At 52.5% G+C, this 20,295-nt stretch overlaps 2 protein-coding genes across 3 annotated transcripts in view; one reads left to right on the top strand and one right to left on the bottom strand.

Moving 5' to 3' along the window:
• Window positions 1–20,295, top strand: part of LOC143371127 (anaphase-promoting complex subunit 11-like) — a 40,830-nt gene that overhangs the window by 15,001 nt on the left and 5,534 nt on the right. The window lies entirely within an intron of this gene.
• Window positions 92–19,991, bottom strand: Nvy (CBFA2/RUNX1 partner transcriptional co-repressor nervy). 2 transcript variants are annotated; one of them, XM_076816016.1, is made up of 8 exons: window positions 19,636–19,991; window positions 11,538–11,979; window positions 6,284–6,732; window positions 5,667–5,813; window positions 2,663–2,937; window positions 982–1,631; window positions 595–893; window positions 92–508 (listed from the first exon to the last, which is right to left on the bottom strand). In XM_076816016.1, the coding sequence occupies exons 2-8, from the start codon at window positions 11,947–11,949 to the stop codon at window positions 248–250; spliced, it is 2,493 nt and encodes an 830-aa protein (XP_076672131.1). In that variant the 5' UTR covers window positions 11,950–11,979; window positions 19,636–19,991; the 3' UTR covers window positions 92–247. The 2 variants fall into 2 exon arrangements, with proteins under 2 accessions (XP_076672131.1, XP_076672130.1); XM_076816015.1 differs by lacking the exon at window positions 19,636–19,991 and adding an exon at window positions 18,364–18,497.

Raw genomic sequence — 20,295 nt, 5'->3', positions numbered from 1 at the left:
AAGGAGTTACTTTACCGCATTCTGACGAGGGTTGATTCCCCTGGAAACTGTCCATCACAAATGCACGTGTCCGGTGTTGGATGTAACTTCGAATAGGAAACGGCGAAAGAACGTAGCGGAGGAAAAGTACGCAGAAGATGTATGACTTGATAAACGGAGAGAACGTAGATCGCGCGAACGGTTAACGCGAATCGTATTGGATCGGTCTAGCGAGTCGACGAACAAGATTATACTTCGAATCGTGACGTCACTTTCCCTTGGCCGGGTTTGTGGGCGTTATCGGCGAAGCGACGTCCAGGTCGGTGACGTTCGTTGGTAGACTGCCGGTAGCGGTCCTTGGAGGGCTACGAGACGAGGATCTTGTGCGTTCCCGCGGAGGAGGATTGTTGCAAGTGGCGTGATGCCCTCCAGCTTCCCAGTCCCGGTGCTGGCAGAAAGATCCGCAATATCGCGCGATCCCGCAACCACCGCAAGTCTCCAAGGCGGGTCTACCGCAATTCCAACAGCTCTGAAAGTCGCGCGTAAATCGTCAGCGAATAAGTTCAACGATTGGGATGCGATCACGAAGGTACAGCTGAGGCAATATGTACTCACGGATCCGGAGATGGTTTGCAAGTGGGAATCCTTCTCATCCTCGGTGGTCGTCGGTATCGTGCTGGAAGCCGTGGTCGGCGTCGCAACGGTCCTCGCGTTATTATCCACGGCGCTGGGATTGCCGTGGACTCGGAGGAACGGCCCTTGACGAAGAGCACCGTGATTCCTCTGAGACAATGGAAGATCAAGCAGTCTATGAGCACGAAGTCGTTCGTTCGCTCTGGACTCGGCCACTGCTACTGCCACGGCTCTCTGGACTTCGGCCACCGCAACTCTCTTCACTTCCAGTACAGCCTCTTCTGCAAGAGAGCGGAATAGACACCGGGAATGACATACATTGAGCCGAGCCACGAGAAGAAGCTGAAAGAAATAGGAGCAACGACTAACCGGCCTTTCTCTTCACTTCCGCCACTTTGTCTTCGGTGGCCCTGATAGTTTGAGCAACGATCTCACCGGATAACCGTTTCAAGCTACCTTCCCGATCTCCCGTCGACGATTCCACCTGGGAACCGTTCGTCGAGGATGGATTGTTAGCAGCAGCGTTACTCCCGCTACCGTTCTGAGCCCCGGCCGTGGTGGAGGCCGTCAGCGGAGGTGCTGCGGCCGGGCTGGAGCAGCCGCGGGTTTGCAGGATCGCCAGAGCCCGTTTCGTCTTCTCCACCATGCCCAGTATGCAATTCAGCATCACGTGGATATTCTTCCACTCGTCGTCAAGGCTGCCGTTCTGCGCTTGGACGTGGCCAAGCTGTTGCTGCTGATGCTGGTGCGGTTGGGCCAAATGATGCGGTCCCGAGAATGCGTTTATCTGGTTAATCTGCACCAGACTGGGTGGTACTGGACTGGGTCCGTGGCCGTGACGGTGGCCGTGACCTTGCATCGATCCGCTCGACGAATGAAGCGGATGATACCAGCAGTAAGAAGAGGAATTCTCCGCGGGCGGCTGCTGCTGTTGCTGCGAATGGTGATGACTCCAGGGATTGCTTAGCCTCTTCCCGTACACGGGCACGTCGTCGAGGATGGCACCGTTCTCGTAGTACCTGCAATGTTTCCGCGAGGGCCGCGCAATCTTTCAATTGCCCGCATACTGTAACGCGGCAGCACGATAACCCTTGGCCGCGGATTAATCGAGTACCGCATCGGGGAGCGGGCGGAGGAGGGTTGCAGGTGGAGGAAGGGAGATTTTGTAATTTGGTCGGGCACACGCGTCTCCGGCATAGTTTGGCAAACAGCTAGGAGCGTTGGAGCGTATTAGCAGGATGCCGATAAGCACTCGAGGCAAGTTTGCCGGTAGTCGAAGGGTAGAGAATAGAGGAGGGGTCTCGGGGGAAGGACGGTCCGGGGGTGTTGGAGAAAGGTGGTACCCCGATGATATATGGAAACGTCACCAGCAGACATATCGAGAGAGGAGGCCAGGCTGGCATTGCCAGCGCGTCGCGTCGCGCCGCGTTTTGTCGCCTTCGAGTTCGCTTCGGCACCCTTTTCCGCGTGCACGCGTGTATCACATTCTGACCGGAAATGCCATCATCTCCTCGTCGATTTCCGAAAAGTCAAATCCCCGATAATCCCTCCTCGCGCTGCGATTTCTTGCCGCATTCGACGCTGTAGGTATGTAATTGGATTTCATGTATCACGGCGGTTCACCGACCGCGTCGGTTTAACCGCTGCCTCCCCGTTCGCGGGGCTTAATCGCGATAAATATCCGCGAGAAATGCAGGCCCGCGGCCAAGATTTTTTCCGAAACAGCGGCGCGTTTGCGGCTTGGCGAATATACTACGCACAGGTGCGTGGCGTTCGTTGCGTGAATTATTGTTACAAACGAGCAAAGATCCTGCGCGCGGTCTTGTCTCGTTGCGCGCGATTTACGCGATACACGCGCGCACGATACGCGTTTGTCGCCGTTGGCGAGAAAACGATCGTGTCGCGGGTACATGGGTACATCGATTGCGGCGAATGGGAGTAGAAGAGGAGAGAATTGGGAAGGGCAGCAAGTGAATCTCTGGGATCGGAGGGGTGGACGGAAAGGGTGGCGACGGAAAATGTTGAGACAGCAAGGCGTGTGTTCACTCACGGAGTGTCGGAGGCACGACGTTTCGGTGCGTGCGGCGCGGTGCTGGAGTAATGGTGGAGGCCGCCCGTGGCGTTGTTCGTGTGCTGAATAGCACCGACACCGGGATTAGAATTGGACCGCACGCCGTAATGAGCGGAGCACTGATTGCCGCCGTTTCCACTTGCCTGCCCGTTACCAGCTTGCTCCCCGAAGATCTCGACCGGCTCTCCTGCGGCCACCAAGCCGACAGCCTCCAGAACCGCAGCCTCGTTCGATCGTAAGAACTGCGCGCAGCTCTGCCGACAGAATCACACTTTTCTTGCCTGCGAAATTCTCTTCAACGTTTACTTACGCGTACAATTACAATTAGTTCGTGTCGGCTGACTGTTTAACCGTTAAAGAAGGAACGCCCGGGTGAAGCAAGCGTAACGCAGCGCTGTCTGAAATGTCACGGAATCAGTACCGGTGTCCCTCCGGTTCCACTGCAGGGGTCAGCGCGCGCGGCTGCTTCCAATCAGTTTCGATTTTTAATATTCGTCCGTCGGCTTCTTTACGGCCGGTACCTTTCGTCCAAACTTTGCAGCTCGCACCCTCGCCTCGGTATCGAAGCGGACGCTTGGCAGGGTGGGATTTATCGCTTCTAACTCAATATTGGAACCTTTCTCCCGTCACCTTTGCTCCGCCGTTGCCACCGTTCTCGCCTTCGCAATTCTCAATTAACGATCATCGATCGGCGCCTTTGCGCGCACCAACACATCTTTGCATTTTCGGCCCGCCCCGCTCTCTTTCTCGCGCGTCGAGCGCCCACCGAGGAACCCGGGGGGCGAAAGGGTGCGCCTGTGCGACGGGAATTCGACACTGCCTCTGGTCTTTCGATCCTTTGCCGCGAGCCGCCTCGAGAAATGTAAATCGTTGCTATTAATTTGCAATTCGTTACCGCGCCACTCGTTCCTTCGTGCTCTTCCTACATCCTCCCGTCCGCCTCTCTTTCGCTCCCCTCCACTGTCTCCTTTTTCTTTTCGCTCTCTTTCGAGACAGGCAACAGCTGGACGCACCGCCGTAACCGGAAGACTTCTATTAATCCGAACTTTATTCTTTCTCCGAGGGATTGCAAATTTCTCTTCGCTGCTAGGCAGGTCGAGGGAGGTTTCTGTCGTCTTATTTATTTTTTTTTTATTTTCAAGTAGTTAATTAGATAGCGCGCTGTCGCGATCTTCTCAGCTCTGGGCTGCGAGAAGCCCGGCAATGCCTGGCGGAAAAGTGCCGCGCCGAACATTGCGAAGGAAAGTTGTCGCCTTGGTAACGACCCGTGGTTCCGCCTTTACATTCGGTTCGCTCATTTATTTCGCTGTGAAACAGCCTGGCATCCTTTCGCCCACGATCGCGAAGTAGCCTGGGAAATTAAAACAGACCGGCAGCCGGTCAGCCGGGCCTCTGTTGATTTTACTCGCTACTCCTGGTCGCGTTCACCCTCTCCTCGGCCTTTCTTCTGCCGAGTTTAACTAGCGTACGCGTAACGTGGGTAACTCTAATCTACATCGAATCAGCGGCAGCGGATCAGCTATTCCTGTCCTCGGCATTGTGCACATTTTATAACGCGACTCGTCAACATCCAGCTTTTTTCCGGACCTGCGATTATACACGCTAATGGAAAGTTTCTCTGCACTTGTAACGCAACGTTCGTCAGAGTTCAGAGCCGCGGAGGAAATTCCCTTTTATCTTTTGTCGAGGAACGCGACGGAAGTCCGACGTAACGGTTCGACCAAGTGTCTATGGAGGCGGAAGGAACGTAGCGAGACGTAGGAATTTATACGTGGATGGAAGATGAGAAAGACATTGGACACGTGCGACGCTTCTAATCTTACGGCGCGCGGCGCGGTGCTCCCGTTTACGATTCACAGAATACGTAGGGGAGACCCGGGGTAGTTGATACAGACGAATTATCTCGACACCGTATATATGTAGCTCCATTTGAAGCAGATATGTGAAGTGTGTTGTTTAATTCTTTCCTAAGATTCAGAGTACGTATGTTTACCTTGACATTAGCAATGATTTTTTAACTGTTTTCGTTTATATGGAGAAAAAGTAGATAGTTCTGTTCACTTTCCAATCCGTCTTGAGACGCTATAGAGAATTTTATAACCCGAATTAATTTGGCATCACATTGAGTCTTTCGAAGATATGGTAATTACGTTTTGTTATTTTGTTTATATGCTCTACATTTTTTTATGGGCGTGTTTGTACATAGTGACTTCCTCTGGGGTCAGTTGGTAACGTCTTCTCTGGGTGCATGTTGATACAATGTATCAATTTTCCCCGACTACTTTTAATTGAATGTTTTCCTTTTATTTCTAGGGAAATGGTTCGAAATTTTATCAAAAAGACAAATCCTTATTTTTCCTTATTCTTGCACGCGGTACGCGTTTTCTTCGGATTGGGAAGGAACGCGACCGTTGACGGCATTCGGTTCGAAGCAAGCGTCTTGAGCGGTTGTGCTTTTCGTCGGCTCAACATTTTTTACTCTAAAGAAGTTTTCGGTGTTACATCTTTAAGTAAACCATATTCATTGTTGAGTTTTATTAAGCCGCGTAAGTTATTACTACCCTCGCGTCTTCCGCCCCAGTATCAACTAGCCCCGGTCTCCCTTGCATATATCACGCGCGCGTGGAGTAAAAATCAAGCCCACATGTCGCCCTAAACACTGCCGTTCTCCACCTCGATTCCACAGCGATTCGTACCCACGTAGTCCTCGCCTAGATAGGGATACGCATATTCATAGACCATTACGGCCCATGCCACGTTGCAACCGCCCGCGGTGATTTATCGTCCTCCAAGACTCTAATAAAGCATCCGGCTTCTTACAGGTCAGCCGTGGAACAATCCCGCTGCTTCCTCCGCCTCCAACTCTATCTTCTTCGTGCCCCGGATAGCGTTATACGTACATCCCGTCCCGTCGACTATTATCTAATCATTTATTCGACAGTCGCGTCGCTAAAGCTCGCGTATTTGGTAGCGGATAGCTCACCTGGTTGCTCGATCTGGCGGCATTGCCCAAGTCCCTCTGCAGCGCGGGCAAGGTGTGCTTGAGGTATGGTAATACGAAGCCTCTGAGGCGGTAGTTGGTTGCTTCTTGCAGCGACGAGTGGAACTCCTCCGCGGTCATGTTGCCGCTCTGTAAAGAGAAACAGGAGAATTCCGCTCGATTAACGCGCCCCCTCTTCCCCGGCTGTCTCGTATTACGAAAAGGACGAAAAGATCTGTTGGTCCCGGGGGCTCCGTTCCTCCCGAGGTTCCCGAAGAACAGAGGCGCGTGAGCCGAACTTGAGGTTTGTCACGTGCCACGATCGTTTTACAGTTAAGCACGGCTGCCAGATGTCACGTTTCCGCGACGCATGCAACCACGGTGCCTACACAGGCACGCTGGCATTATGCGTCGCGTACGGACTTTGAATATTTCCGAGCCCCTTTCCGATCCGCGGGTATCCCTGTGCCGTTGGGAATCGCTTCGAGTGCAATTTGTCCCCTTGTTGCCGTTTCAAGAGCTGCACCGGAACCCGGCAAGTTTCTCCGCGAAAGTAGGCAGAGACGGTGCTCTCGCTGCCTTCGGGGGAAGCCTCGGGATAGGAAACGTCGGGGATTTACCAGAAGCGCCAGCACCAGAGTTCGCACGGTGTCCCCGGTATCCGGCGAGATGTCCGTCGCGAATTGCACGAGAGTGCCGAGCAGTCTCTTGAACATGCCGTGACCGGCGAAAACACCGGCGATGCATCTGGTGCCGGTGGTGGCATTCGATACTGCAGGTACATCGTTCTGCTCTTCCGTTCTGCAGTTGGCAGGAGCCCCGGCGCTGCCACCGCTCGAACCAATTCCATCCTCGAATTCGGGCTTCAGAGGGTGCGAGGGTAAGGGACTGTCGTTGTCAGAGGAGCCCGAGCAACCGGTTGCCCCTTTGTGCTCGCACCGTGGACCATTGCTCTGCTTTTGTTGACCGCTCGGCGCCGCAGCCGAGATCCTTTGATGATGAGAGGATGGCGAGTGCACCTCCGGTTGGCCCTCCTCCCTCGAGCACTTTTCTCTCCGAGCCGAGCCCACTGCAATAACATTCTTTCGTTGCTCCCAGTGTTTCGACTGTACAGGCGTCGCGCAACGTTCCCGGCCAGTTGGGTTGCCTGGGTCAAGTAACAACTCCTCGAGCCAGACAACCCTTTGCACGTGCGCGCTCCGCGGGGCGCGTATCAGGGAGAAAGGTTGGAAACATTGGAACGCTGCGCTCCGTTCGATATCGAGCATCGCCTATCGCGAATCGCCTGCGTACGAAACAGAAATGTCTAGGTAAAAGATACAAGACCTTATCTCCCGTAGCGAAGTCGTAAGAGCGTTCAACGTAAAGGGGCAATGTCGTGGCAAAGGTTCTTTGTGCTCGGCGCATCCGGCTGGGCGGGGGCAGACGTCACGGGCCACGTGAAACGGGCAGGCGAATCGGCCACTCGTTTACAAACACGCTGATGGCCGCGCATACAAGCGCGACACACAGATCCGCGTCGAGCGTGTACACAGTGTGCGTGGGTGCAGCGGATAACATGCAATTACGGGCCGTGTCATCCACCTTGTCTTGTTCCCATTCTGTGTCCCGCGCGTTATCTCGCGGAATGCCTCCGGCCCCGTGGCATGCGTAGCGAAGCGCCGTCATGGAATACTCGCGTGTATGCCGATAACGAAACGTTACACAGCGGAGCCGTCCTCGCGTCGCGCCGTCGAGCGTCGACTGACAGCCAGTCTAGCGATTCATCACGTTTTCCTTTCATTTCCCCGGTTAATCTCGCTCCGCGCGCAACTCCAGCGTCTCCGTTCTCTTTTCGCTCGTTTCCACCCTCGCGCTTTGGTCTTCCTCGACGCGTGGACCTTTTGCCGTTCAGTTGAGCCTAAAGGCTAGTCCACCAAGTGCCGCTTTAGGATTCCGCGCATCCAGCCACGGAAGCACTGGGAAAGGAGCGAGAGCTGCGACACGCTAACTACTACCCTATCGAGCCTCGAGCCTGTTTATTTTCCCACGGCTTTTTCGCACAGTGTCCCAGCGGGTATACTCGAGCGCCTACGCCAGCTGACCTACTTCTATTTCGCTGACCGTGCACGTATGGCCAGTGGAACAGTAATACGCAAGCGGCCGAAAGAAACGTGGGAAAACAAGCGTCTCGCACTCCTCACTCGCTCCCTCCTTGATATCCCGATGCTGGAGAGATGCGCGGAGTCAAAGCGGGTTGCCGTCCGTACAGGCATGGACGTTTCTACTGCGATTTACGGCTCGACTGGACTTCTTAGCCACCAGGTAACCGATTAACTCGTCGTTCGCGAACGCCTACCTTTGCGAACGGTGCACCGCACGCGATCAGCCAGCTAATGGTGTTCTATAAAGGCACGGTGGCATATTGCGCGTTATAGGTACTCCCCGGAGGAATCCATCTAACCGGTTCGTTAAAAGTTAACGAGAATCCGCCCCGGCAGCTTGTCGTGGAATATTTCTTAAACGCGACGGTCTCGGTGGATTCGTCAGGCTCGCCGTCCAGGAACGACGGCTATTTCCGCGTAGAGTGCGTGTAAATTCGTGACATAGGCAGGCGAAGGGAGGGAAAGAGGAAGGGACAAACGAGAGGAGGACGGCGCGGTGAGGCGCGGCGGTACCGTGTCACTGCCACCTGACGCCTGTAGCCAAGAGGTAATTACCTGTACCTGAACTCCTGGCAAACTAAGCTACCTTAAACGCACCTTACACTCGGAGCTAGCCCTCCGATCGGGAATCAAGCTCGCAACATCGCCACGCCTAACCAACCCGAAGCCTGATTAGGGTTCAAGCGTTTTCGTGCATATGTAGGGTAAAGGCAGGTAACGCGGGACATCTGATTTCAAAAGCTTGTCAAAAGTAGGGGAATTTGTTCTTTTCTAATATTAAAACTGACATGAGGGGACGAAGGAACTAATGCATAATCATATTTACTTCGTCGAATGTAAAAAAATCCAATTGTTTTGCAATTATAGTAAACTAAACTGAAAAGAGTGAAAATCGACCGTTCGAAAAAATGGGCCCTAATATGGAACACCTAGGAAATTTGTAAAGAAAACTAAAAAATCTTTACTTTTTTTTAACTGAAAATGAAGATTTATTAAGTAGAAGACGCAAATAAATAAATATACATCAGTTTTGGAATTTATTCCTGCTTTCTGCGTCTCCTACACGTTGGGCACGTGAATAATACGTCGGAAGCCCAATATTCCTCGTGTGCCCACTGAAAGCAGCGAACACATTGGGTCTGCTTTTCATTGTCATTATTTTTATAATTACCATCGCAAAATAAGCATTTCGCATCATCGTCGTCATTGTTATTATCAACTTCATCTATGTTACTCGGTGTGTTCCATATTACGTGCACACACGTTCCGACAAGAAACTAAGAATTATACTAAGAAGAAAGTAACTTTGCTGGCAAACTATCGTTGAATAATCAAGAGCCCACATATTTAATGATAAATCATATCAAAATAATACTTTTTCAGAAACTTTTACACCCCGCGAAAAATACAAACGTTTCTCTTTCAATGATGGATGCCCGACTGATACTCAATTATCAGTATCATCGTCTATCGCGTCTAGGGACCTGGTATGCACGATTGCCCGAGGAGCTCGTTATTTCGTTATCGAAATTATACGAAGTTCCATATTACTAGCCGTTCCGCGTTACCTGCCTTTGCCCTGTGTAGCCGAGTGTCTCGACGGGCTAGGGACCGATAACGTTAGTCAGGGTCGGCCAGATGTAGCTCCGAAGTCTATGCTGAAAGTATTTGTTAGAGGAGCTCGGTTAGTTGGGCAGAATCCATTTCGAAGGTGGAGCTGGCGCGGCAGCTTTGACGCGCACCTGGAGCACAGAGCTACGCAGAGCAGCGTAGAAGCAAGCGGCTGGCTGTCTTCGTCGACGACGTTTCACGAGTACGAAGAGAGATCGATAAAGCGCACGTGCTCCACTCGGCTGAGAGTCCCTGGGTGGAAGTAAGTACGCTGGGACTCAGCTGTCGCCTCCTAATTGCCGGGACAATGCAACAGATGGCTTTGATCGCAATCCCTTCCTTTCCTCTCTCTTCTCGCCATTCTCTCCTCCCTGTCGCTATATATTCTTTTATCCCTTACGGTCCATTACCTTTTCCTACGAGTTCGTCCACGATTAGCCGCGTCGGTTCTGTTTCGCGGGACCGAGGAGACGCGGAACGCGGTACCGAAGTTAGGTGCGGAACGCGGTACCGAAGTTAGGCGCGGACAGGCGAAAAGAAACGCGCGAAATCCGCAGTGGCTGGAATTAAAGTTCTTTTCCGCGGGGCGCGATACGAATGCCCAATCGGATTTTCAGGGTGGGTGTTGGGGAGGAGATTTTAATATCTCGCCAGTCTAACGTAAGACCCATTTCTCGGAATTGCAGTCGCGGATCCTAATAAAGTTCGCCGGGAGCGGAATGCCACCTTTCAGGGGATCGCGGCGTTTAAAACTCGAGCGCGGGTAAATTGAAGGAGGTCGTGCCGCTCGGAAAGGAGGACGGATGTGCTCCGTGGAACTCGTTCCCGCTCTACGTCGTAAGCATATCCGCGAAGAAGGTGGAAGCGAGTGCCGGAGCTAGCGAGCGAGCGAGCACGGTGCGGGGCGACTATCGCAAAATACCTCGAACGGCAACGTCGGGGATGCCGACGGTGTACCGGATATGATATCAGCCTCGAGCAGAATCCCGCTGGAAGTGTTGGACGTGCCTTATCGCGTCTGGTCCAGGCAGTCAGCCAGCGCACGAACCGACCTAACCAACACACCGAGACCAACCAACCAGCTTGACTGACTGCTCGCAGGAGTTTCGCCATCCCCCATGCTGAGCGTTCTGCGATCGCATTTCGTGCCCGCGCACACAGCCACTCGCTTCCGCACACGTGCTTCTGTTACCCTCCCCCTCTCTCTCTCTCTCTCCTAGAAGAGAGTAGAAACTCCAGCAAGTAAGTTGACTGCGGTAAGGTCGTAGATTCGGGGATGGAATAAACGCAACGCGGCCGCGGTAAGCAGACTTACAAGGGATTTCCAAAGAAACGCGCGTGTCCGTGATGGCCCCACCATCTGTCCGCGTGGACCTCCGATCTCGCGTAGGCACCGAGTCGAGTGGAGCCGACGACTGGCCCGAGAGGGCCGCGTAAATCTTTTACGATCTTTGGTTAAATTTCGCCCGGTAGTGACTGGCTGGATTGGTTTCGCGGTGTCCGTCAAATATTTTCTTCGGGGGGTGCGGGAGGCCCGGTGGCGTTTAGGAAAACCGATCGATCGTGGACGAAGGCGGGAAACGGCAGAGCGTAGAGCAGCGGGCGGTGATACGATGACAGGGCTTTGACGAGAGAGAGGGAGAGGCGGGCTTTTTTCCTGAGCCGTTTCCAAGGTAGCTGCGGGCTCCAGCCCGTCTAGATAACCAGTTCGGTCTAAATGTACGATTCGGACGAGAGCGTACCCGCGGACTGGATATACGGGTGCCCCTATGCAATATTCCAAACTAATGCACGACGCGCCCACAGCTAAGCCGAACGCTCTCGGCACCGGAGACCTTGCAGCGCGCTCAGACTCTCCCGCGAGCTCCTTCTTTTTCACCGAACTCCTCCTCGAACCCGCGCGAACCCTATTCCCGATGAAAAAGTTCATTCGTCTCCGACGAACTATCGTGAACGGTGAGATCAGTCGTTGAATCCCGTACGAGCGAGCTAGTCGAAGGTGACGTTGAAGAAAATTAAAAAAGAGAAAGAAGGAGAATGAACAAGCTACAGGATGTCTGTTCTATTGCCCGTTCGGGTTGTAAATGGAATGGTGTGAAAGAGAGAAAAAGCAACGCACCCTTGGCCTTGGCCTTGAGATCGAGATCGACGGGAAAGGGCTCGGCGTTGGCGGTGACGGTGACGGAAGAGGCTGGAGCCGACGGATGGCAGATAATAGCGGAGGGCTGGAGCGTAGCGGCGGCAGCGGTTGCGGGGCAACTATTCGTCGTCACGGTGGTGGTCGTCGACGGAGTAGCGGCCACGCTCGAAACGCCGTTGCTATTGCTATTGGCGACGGTGACGGTGGTCGCGATGCTCGTGCTCGTGCCCGAGATCGAGGTCGGGGCGGGCACCACCGTTCCCGTCGACGCCGACAAAGACGCCGGCGATGCTGACGACGATTGCTGATAGCCGCAGCATTCCTTCGCTTCTTCCTTCACCTTCACCTTGTGGAGGATCGTCGTGGTCGCCACTCCACCCTCCACTTTCATGCTCGCACACGTGACCTGTTGCCTGTTTCCCTGTTCAACATTCGATTCATTGATTCGCTGACATGCTGTTCCGCGGATGCGTAGCTTCTATAGGCATCGCGGCTCTTTTCGCTAGTGGCATTAGGGCCCGGCTAATTGCAAGGCGGCAGAGCCCGCGAAAGCAGCGCGTTATCCGGAAGCACAGGTAGGGTAAAGGACCCAATTACTGACAGCTAACTAAGTACTGTCACCTTAAGCTGTTTTACTTGGAATAACGAATAAATAAACGTTGTAGAGTCGTACACAAAAAGAATTATGTAATTTAACGTATAATCTATGATATAGATTATGTACTGTAGTTTATTTATTCGTTATTTTAAGCAAAATAGCTTGAGGTGACAGTAATTGGTTAGCTGTCAGTAATTGGGTCCTTTACCCTAGGTACGCGCAACCATAGCCGCGCGACCACGATTCATATTTGATCGATTCTGTTCCGCGATTGCCGCGGTCCGCATATTTCGACTACGTGCTCGGCGACGAGCATCCCGCCGCGCATACCGATGACTGATTTTAATGGAACGACCGAGCGGCAGTTTTACAAACCAACGAGGATCCATCGCGATTCGACCACTCACTCTGAATACCCAAATACGTAACTGGACGTTCCCGAGCCAATTCCCAACGTTAGCCTCAGCCGTCGCAGCGTATCATGCGGATACCTATATCTTTCCGCGAAACGACTGCTCGCGTCCGCGGAAAGGTTGCAGTTAAGGGGGGACAACACCTCGAAGCCCGGAGGAAAAGTGCAATTTTTAAAAATTTTTTGTTAGATATCCATACCTATTAGGAAAGTCGTTGATACGGGGTTTAAATGTGCATGTAGTGGACAGTATTTTAGAATTTTTGTGTGACAAAATGTGCAGTTTTAATCGAGTTATAGAGGTCGCTGTAGAGCGCGACGCGTCGAACACGATCTGATAGTTTCCCACTTTCTTCGCGTCGCGTTCAACTGAGAAAAGAAAGGAGAGCCTTTTTTAAATCTATATTAATATAGTTAAGCGTACGGAAATTAAAAATAAATTATTTTTACTGTCTTTTCCACCCCAAAATATATTGATTTTTTCCTTAAACTGACTCGAAATTTTAGAACTTTAAGCTCCGCCATTTCTCCAAAAATTATTCTAATTAAATTTCCGGACGCTTAATTCTAACTATATTAACATAGATTAAAAAAATGCTCTCCTTTTTTTCTCAGATGAAAGCTACGCGAATAAAGTGAAAAACCATCAAATCGTGTTCGACGCGTGGCGCTCTACAGCGACCTCTATAACTCGATTAAAACTGCACATTTTGTCCCACAAAAATTCTAAAATACTGTCCACTACGTGCACATTTAAACCCCGTATCAATGACTTTCCTACGAAGCATGGATATCTGACAAAAAATTCCCAAAAATTGCACTCCTCTCCGGGCTTGAAGGTGTTGTGTTCCCCCTTAACGGAGATAATTTTCGGACAGCGCGTGCAGCTCGCCGAGCTGTTTGCAAGCGCATTATCGTCCTTCTCCGATTTGGGCGCGGAGGGTGAAGGAGCAGCCAATATCGAGGGTAGAAAGCGGTGCGAGCGGGATTACGAGAAGGAGAATTAAATGGAAGGAAAGCGGAAAGTAATCTTGGAGATATCCACGTGGCGCGCACCTCCCGCTGGCAGGATTTTATTTTATTGACGCGCAGCCCGACGCGGCTCGGCAGCAGGCTGCCTTCGGTGCCACATGCTCTCGTTATTAACGCGAAATGCAAACGAGCCCTTCGTTTCGTCCAAGGAGCGGCCCTCCGAGACGACTAGCTGTAATTTTTACTGCGAAATCCCATCGCCAATTGCCGTCGTATTTCAACCTCCCGATAAACATGCGCGCCCGGCCGTGGCCTGCCTCCGAATCCTTTCACCGTTCCGAACTGTAAGAACGCCGTTTATTATATCCGTGCGTGCGCAACGAGCGAGCGCACAGCCCCGCCGATCGCCCGGGGCGTGCGACTTTTACGCCGTGTAATTTCATCGGAATTAACGCCGCGACAATCGGGCCGCGTTTTAACGCCCGCGTTCGCCAAACTTTTTAGACACCGAAGAAAAGTAATTATCCGGATTAATTTTCGTTACCGGCAATGAAGCGGCGCCGCTTTGCGAGTCACTCGTATCCTTTTACGTCCGGAACAATTACCAGATAGCGAGGTCGTTAACTCGCGCGTGATCGTAGCGACCGGGTCGCAATTAGACGGCTTTGTCCTTTCGATTCGCGCGGGACGAGAGGAATTTTTGGTGGCCCGCGACGCCCCCTTTCGCCCGGCGATCGGCCATCGATCAACCCCCCCGGTGGGAACGTCCGCGCGGAACGATAAAAACGTCACACTTACACGCGCTCTACAGCGGACTGGCGACACCCGCGAGACAATTCGCCGGCGCGGACTGTCGGCTTTTATTACAGCAGATGGCTACAATAATTTTAATCGCCGTCACGGCCCATCTCCTTCTGTTGTTACAGATGTGTGCAATTCACGCGGGCCTGGTTGTCGCAAGTGTTGCGCCGCGCGTATCGCCCGAGCGTGGCAATTCCTACCTACGTACGCACGAGTAGGTAGAATACGTACGCAGCCATCCGTCATCACGGTCAATCGCTGTCGATGGCGCCGGTTCCGCGTGGTCGCGGCCACACCACTCTAAATTGGAAGAGCCACTCGCGAGACACACTTTCAAGCTAATCGAATTAATTAAGTCCCCCGGACCAGCGATCGCGAATCAACGCTCCTGCGATCGATCGCAGTTGCCAGAGAAGAGCCGCTGGAGTTCCGAAGCCTCGCAGGGCGGGAGGCAGATACGGGGGCGGCGGGGCGGACGGGGCGCGCGTCTGCGGCAATTCGTTAAGACGCTTAGTTAAGCAAACAAGACCGGAACCGTTGGAAAACGATATACGTGCCAGAGCAGAAAATCCACGGCTCTGTCGCTGGTAATTGCGCCCAGATGTGTTGCGCGCACGGATATAAACGTGACCTCACGTACGCGATTCTTTTCGCTGCTCGGATCGCGGTGGAAATTTCGGCAGACCCGCGGCTGGGTGCTGGGCCGTCGAAGGGGTAAACGCGCGCGAGTGTCGGCGAGCATCGAAGCGGAGAGGAGGCCGCTCGAGGAGGTTTTCGAGCCGCTTGGTCAGAGACAGCGGGGTCTTGCAGTCCGGAGCGCGTTGAAAGGGTGGAGGAAACGAAGCTCGCGGGGACAAAAAACATCGAGTACGTATGGATCGATCGTGGGCACGTTTTGAAGGAAACGGCTTCACCATCGTGGCAGACTGAGCTTATGTTTATACATATGTCCTGCACATGGTACGGCTGCCTGTCGGAGAGGAGGTCGCGCGGGTGTGGAGACGCAATTTCCAATATTAGAACGGCCAGGCGAGAGGCAGCCAGCCAGGCAAGGCAACCAGGCAACCAGGCAACCAGACCAGATGTCTGCCGTGCTAGTCAGACTACCGAGAGCGCGACGCGGCCCGACGCGATGCCGACGTACGTTCGGCTTGCTTTCATTACAAAAATGTCACGCACAGCCACTGTGTGTCTTCTTGCTCGCACTGGCCTTTGATGATGCGCATCCCTCCTCTCCTCCTTCTGCCTCCGTATCATCAGCCCTCGTCTATCCTCGTTTGTCACAGCGTAATGGAGAATCACCGCGAACAACGCGTCCAGGTCGCATCGTGCACCACCGACTCGAAGAACCCTCGGCGGGTCGCGCGACGTTAAATGGATCGTGCAGCGCCAGGAAATTGAACCGCGATCGCTCGACGATCTCTCGAGATCCCACGGGCCTCCATCCACGGCCACCCTTTCATTGTATTCGCGCGCTAGCGGCCCCTTCTTTCAGAACCCCTTTCCAGAGCCTCGGCCTCGATCAGCCACGCGTTAATCTTCGCGCCTAGGCGAAGGCGCGCGTCCCGCGGTGTCTCGACACGCGTCCACCGTCTCCAGCGGGAGCGTCCAACGTTTACGCGAATAACCGCGCCGGGGCAGACGATCACGAAGATTTAATTCGGTTTCATTACAAAGATGTCACGCGCAGACACGCCACGCTCAGGCCAGCCTTTCACATTTTGCTCGTCACGCGTAGCCACGTAGTCAATTTTACAACTAGCCGCAAACGGCAGAGCTGACTAAAACGTTTAAAAAATCGCGGTTCGCCGATAAACCAAGCGCAGAGCGAATTACACGGCATTCGAAATGCTGCAGCGATCGATAGCTAAGGGTTGAATTCGCCTGATTTTGAGTAGGGTAACTCGGGGTAATATGCCACTGATTAATCATTTTTTAAGGAATGCGCAGATGCCGTTGCCATTTGCGCTGATTCCGTTCAGTTTGGTGTAACTGCTGAGACGATAGATTTTGGCTTTTACCTTCTTTTATTTTCAGTAAATTCTGGTAAGTTATAATAGTATCGTATTGATCTGATTTCACACTGTAAGTAGAATGCAGATTATACGTTTGTGTGAAGAGTTATACGAAAAATCAATAGGTTATGACAAAGTAGACTTACAAATGTATTTTACAACCTCTCGCACATCCGTTGGCACTGTGTACTTTGTGGAGAGATTTTCAAGCCTTCCTTTTATGACCGTGTGGAGTAATATGCCACGTGATTGTCGGTTTAATATCCCACAAACTAATATTTTTATAACATAAAATATAATTGGTAAATTTATTTATTTAATACAAAATTAGTGTGAAGCGAAACATTACTTTTTGGTTTTAAAATTTATTTTTAAATAGCACAATGCGTCTAATGTAGCGTCAGCGAATCTATTTTTTTGTTGCAAAATCTGTTACTGTTATATTTTCACGTAAATGCGTCTCGACCCTTTTGGAAGAAATTCTGGATCATGCAAAAATTTTATACTGGGTACAATAGTCTTATCTCCTTATTTCAATATTTCTTCTTTAATAGCCACAAGAACCTCATCGGGTACTTAATTCAGTCTGCAATTTTTCTAAATTTTTAAATAAGAATTTAAGAGCACCTTCATCAGTTAATAATGTCGAATCTTCTGTACTGTGATTTTCTATTGGAATTCATATAGGTTCTAACGTTATTAATAAGATTGTGTTTATATGTTCGCGATTAACTAGTAATACATTCATTTACGAAAATAAATGAGATTTATAATATTTTTCCTAGACTTAAGTTTCTCGAGAAATTATAGTATTTCTCGAGAAATAATAAATAAGCAATTATCAAATTTCCCGAGAAATTCTCGAGAAAGCATTCTCGAGAAGGAACACTAGTTTTATCTATTCCCCTGCATCTACTTACACTTGCGAGATATCGCGTTCCAAAGCTAACCGTGGCACATTACCCCGAGTTACCCTACGATCGGTACATTGTCCCGCGCTTCATTGCTCGTCCTTTTCTATCCCCGCGGAAGCGCATAGGCTTCTGCAATTTCGCTCTCCTAGCTGTCACGGTCGCATCGTCATTGCGGCGTCGCCATGGACGCGTTTCCGCGGCTTTCCACATCGGTTCCGGCCCGCAACGTCACGAAATTCCCTCCCCAATTTCGACTACAGATTCGTTGCAGCGAGCACGAGCAACGATGAAATTACTAATCGTAAGTCTGCGCCGCAACTTTCGAGAAAGAGCATTCGCTTATCAGCCCGGTAGAACAGGATCGATCAGCGACCAATTTAACCGGAGACATCGAGCGGGGTACGCAGGTGCGCTTACGGTGCACCCAGTTCGTCATTGCCAGTGAAAATCGTTGGGCAAACGGCTAAACCAGAGTGCAGACACCGTGTACGGTGTAAACGCGCCTCATCGAAACGGCCGTTCGCGCCTTCGCGCGGGCATCCCCTAGTACGCGCGCGAATTACTGCGAAAACTGAACGGACGATTCGTTAGGGGAGGGACAGCAAACGGTTCGTCAAAGGTGGTCGCGTCGCAGACGGTCCTCTCTGAAGCGCGAAAACTGCCTGCAACACCTGACCCACTCGTTGGACGCGCGTATGACAAGCTGAGCGGACGCCGCGCCGGCTGAGCAGAGGAAGCGGATGGAATTCGCGGGGGAGGACGGCGCGGGAGAGAGTGGCAGAGGAGCAGGGAGGTAAACTGGAAAAGACGGAGACGAAGACGAAGCGAAATCAGGAGAGGAGGATAGAGAAAGATTAATAATATAGGAAAGCCAAAGCCATACCCACCCTCTCCAACAAGCTTTCCTCTGCCTCTCTTCTGTTGCCAACAGTTAATCGATATAATACGTGGGTATAGCGGGCCAACGGTGGCGCGTGTCTTGCGCCGCGCCGCTACGTATGCACGCACACGCGACCGGCTCTGCGCTTAGGATACGAGCACGTTTTCGCATACCACCGGGTCAGCACCTAGCATGCATTAACGGCCACTTTACCTTACAGACCCGTGCATAGAACCGGCCAACCTCCCGGCCGCACCTCCCACCCCGTACCTCCATTAATCAGATCCCCGATCACCCGCCACCGAATCTTCCGCTACCTTATCATTCCATCCGCGTTGGGCGAACGTTGGTGAACCCTCGGTAAACACAGACAAACCTGCTCCTGACATTCTTACGGCTAAGCGGAGCAGACTGTATTAAATATCAATTCACCGACTGATCAGCTGGCCATGCCCTCCCAATTCCCTTGCGGCGAACACTTTCCTCCCACGTTCTCGCGGCATCCCTGGCGAATCCCTCGATCCACGCTCGATCGGTGCTCCGCGCTATCGAAGACAGAGGGGATTCCAATCAACGTAATTGGGTAAGCGACCGTATTTCCCGCACAGCGTTACGCGACTCGCCCGCTTATCCGTCTCCCTTCGATCTGTTTAGAAATCCCGGCCACCGTCTGCGGACGCGAGGGGTGTTCTTTCATCTCCGTCCGGTGCCACCTGCTGTTATTCTCAAACCTCCGGAGTCTTCGAAGGTGTTAGAGCTGCGCGAACCAACATTTGCGCCGCTAGCTTGGCCAACTAATATTTGCGTATCCGTTCGACGTAAACGAACCCGACGAAACCGTTTCGCGAGCGCTGGAAATCAGACGAGCCCCGCTTGCTTCGGAATATCGAGAGGCCTGCGTCGCTACTCACGTTCGCGCCGTTTTCGCTAGACGGTTGCGAAAGCTTTGCACGCGCGACTCAGACCCGAATGGAAAGTGGAGAGGCGCGAACCGGAGGCGGATTCGGCGACGAGAAAAGGCGACGCGCTAAGTTTGCAGAGGCGGGAAGAGAGGCAGAGGGTGGGAACATCGTAGCGACTCGTTCACCTGGTTGCTGGTTAATCAGGACGAACGGCAGGTTTCTGAGAAACCGATTATTGGCAGACATCGTGCGAAAGGATGCACCTGACGGTTTTGCTACCCCGGTCCTCGTCTCCCTACTGCTCCGAAGAGAACTCGAGTTTCCTCGAGCAGTGCTCGGTGACGCTTGGCTCCCGTTTCGTTCGCAGAGAATTCTTCCTGGTCGTCGATCGTCTACTGTACCTCGACGGAACGACTACCTGTGTACTTGGACCACCCTGACGGAACCTAAATACGCGCGCGCTTCGTGGCCGCGCGCATGCAACGAGCTCGTATCGCCGGTTAATCGTACGACTAGTACGATCGTGCCTCGCGATAAATTGGGAGTCGGTCGAGTGGTAAGAGACGATGGAAAGAGATCCTACCTGCTGCTCGATCGGTGCTCCTCGCGCTGGTTCTCCGCGATCAAACAATCCCAGGGGTACAAGATCACGGGGCGAAGCACAACCCTTCGATCCCAAGTGTCACGTGCGGATCTAGCAAAACTCTCGCGATCGACGAGCAACGACGTGCTTCATGATGCATCCGCGTTCCACCCAGCCGTTCCGTCGCGAGCTATTTCCAATAATGCGCAGCTTCGGTGCTCGCGAGATGGATGCAATCGAAGCGATCTCCTCGGATCGACGGTCGATGGACAAGAACCAGAACGGAGGGCCAGTGCGGAGGTATTTGGCGATGTGAACGGAGGCGCGCGACACGAGAAAACGCCGGGCACGGACGGCTGTCGCCAGCCGACTGAACGTCTCGTCGGAGAACGGGAAGAACGATGCCAGCCGGTGGAGGATGAGGACGAGAGGTGGTGGTGGTTTGCAACCTCTACTACGCAACCTCTGCTCGCCTGAACCTGCACCGGTAATTCTTCCATCCACCCCCGGCATCGAGCGACCATAAGCGACGATCGTGGAACGCCGCGCCGCTCGCAGCTTTTATCGGAATCTGTTGACGGACGAACGCCCCTCGTAGCCCAGTGAAATTAGACGGAAATAACTGTCCAATCTACGGAATAAATCCCAGCAAGCTAAATT

Source organism: Andrena cerasifolii, chromosome 7 (genome assembly GCF_050908995.1).
Source record: "Andrena cerasifolii isolate SP2316 chromosome 7, iyAndCera1_principal, whole genome shotgun sequence".
Taxonomy (NCBI): domain Eukaryota; kingdom Metazoa; phylum Arthropoda; class Insecta; order Hymenoptera; family Andrenidae; genus Andrena; species Andrena cerasifolii.
Note: the sequence above shows the minus strand (reverse complement) of the source record. Positions and strands in the feature narration are given on the sequence as shown.

What these genes read in the sequence shown, in the direction of transcription:
- Nvy (XM_076816015.1), bottom strand. Translation starts at nt 18,426, where the DNA reads ATGGAGGTACGGGGTGGGAGGTGCGGCCGGGAGGTTGGCCGGTTCTAT. An exon ending in TCTCAAGGCCAAGGCCAAGG is followed by an intron (nt 6,733 to 11,537) that starts GTGCGTTGCTTT and finishes ATGTTATTGCAG; the next exon opens with TGGGCTCGGCTCGGAGAGAA. An exon ending in CTCTGGTGCTGGCGCTTCTG is followed by an intron (nt 5,814 to 6,283) that starts GTAAATCCCCGA and finishes TTCTCTTTACAG; the next exon opens with AGCGGCAACATGACCGCGGA.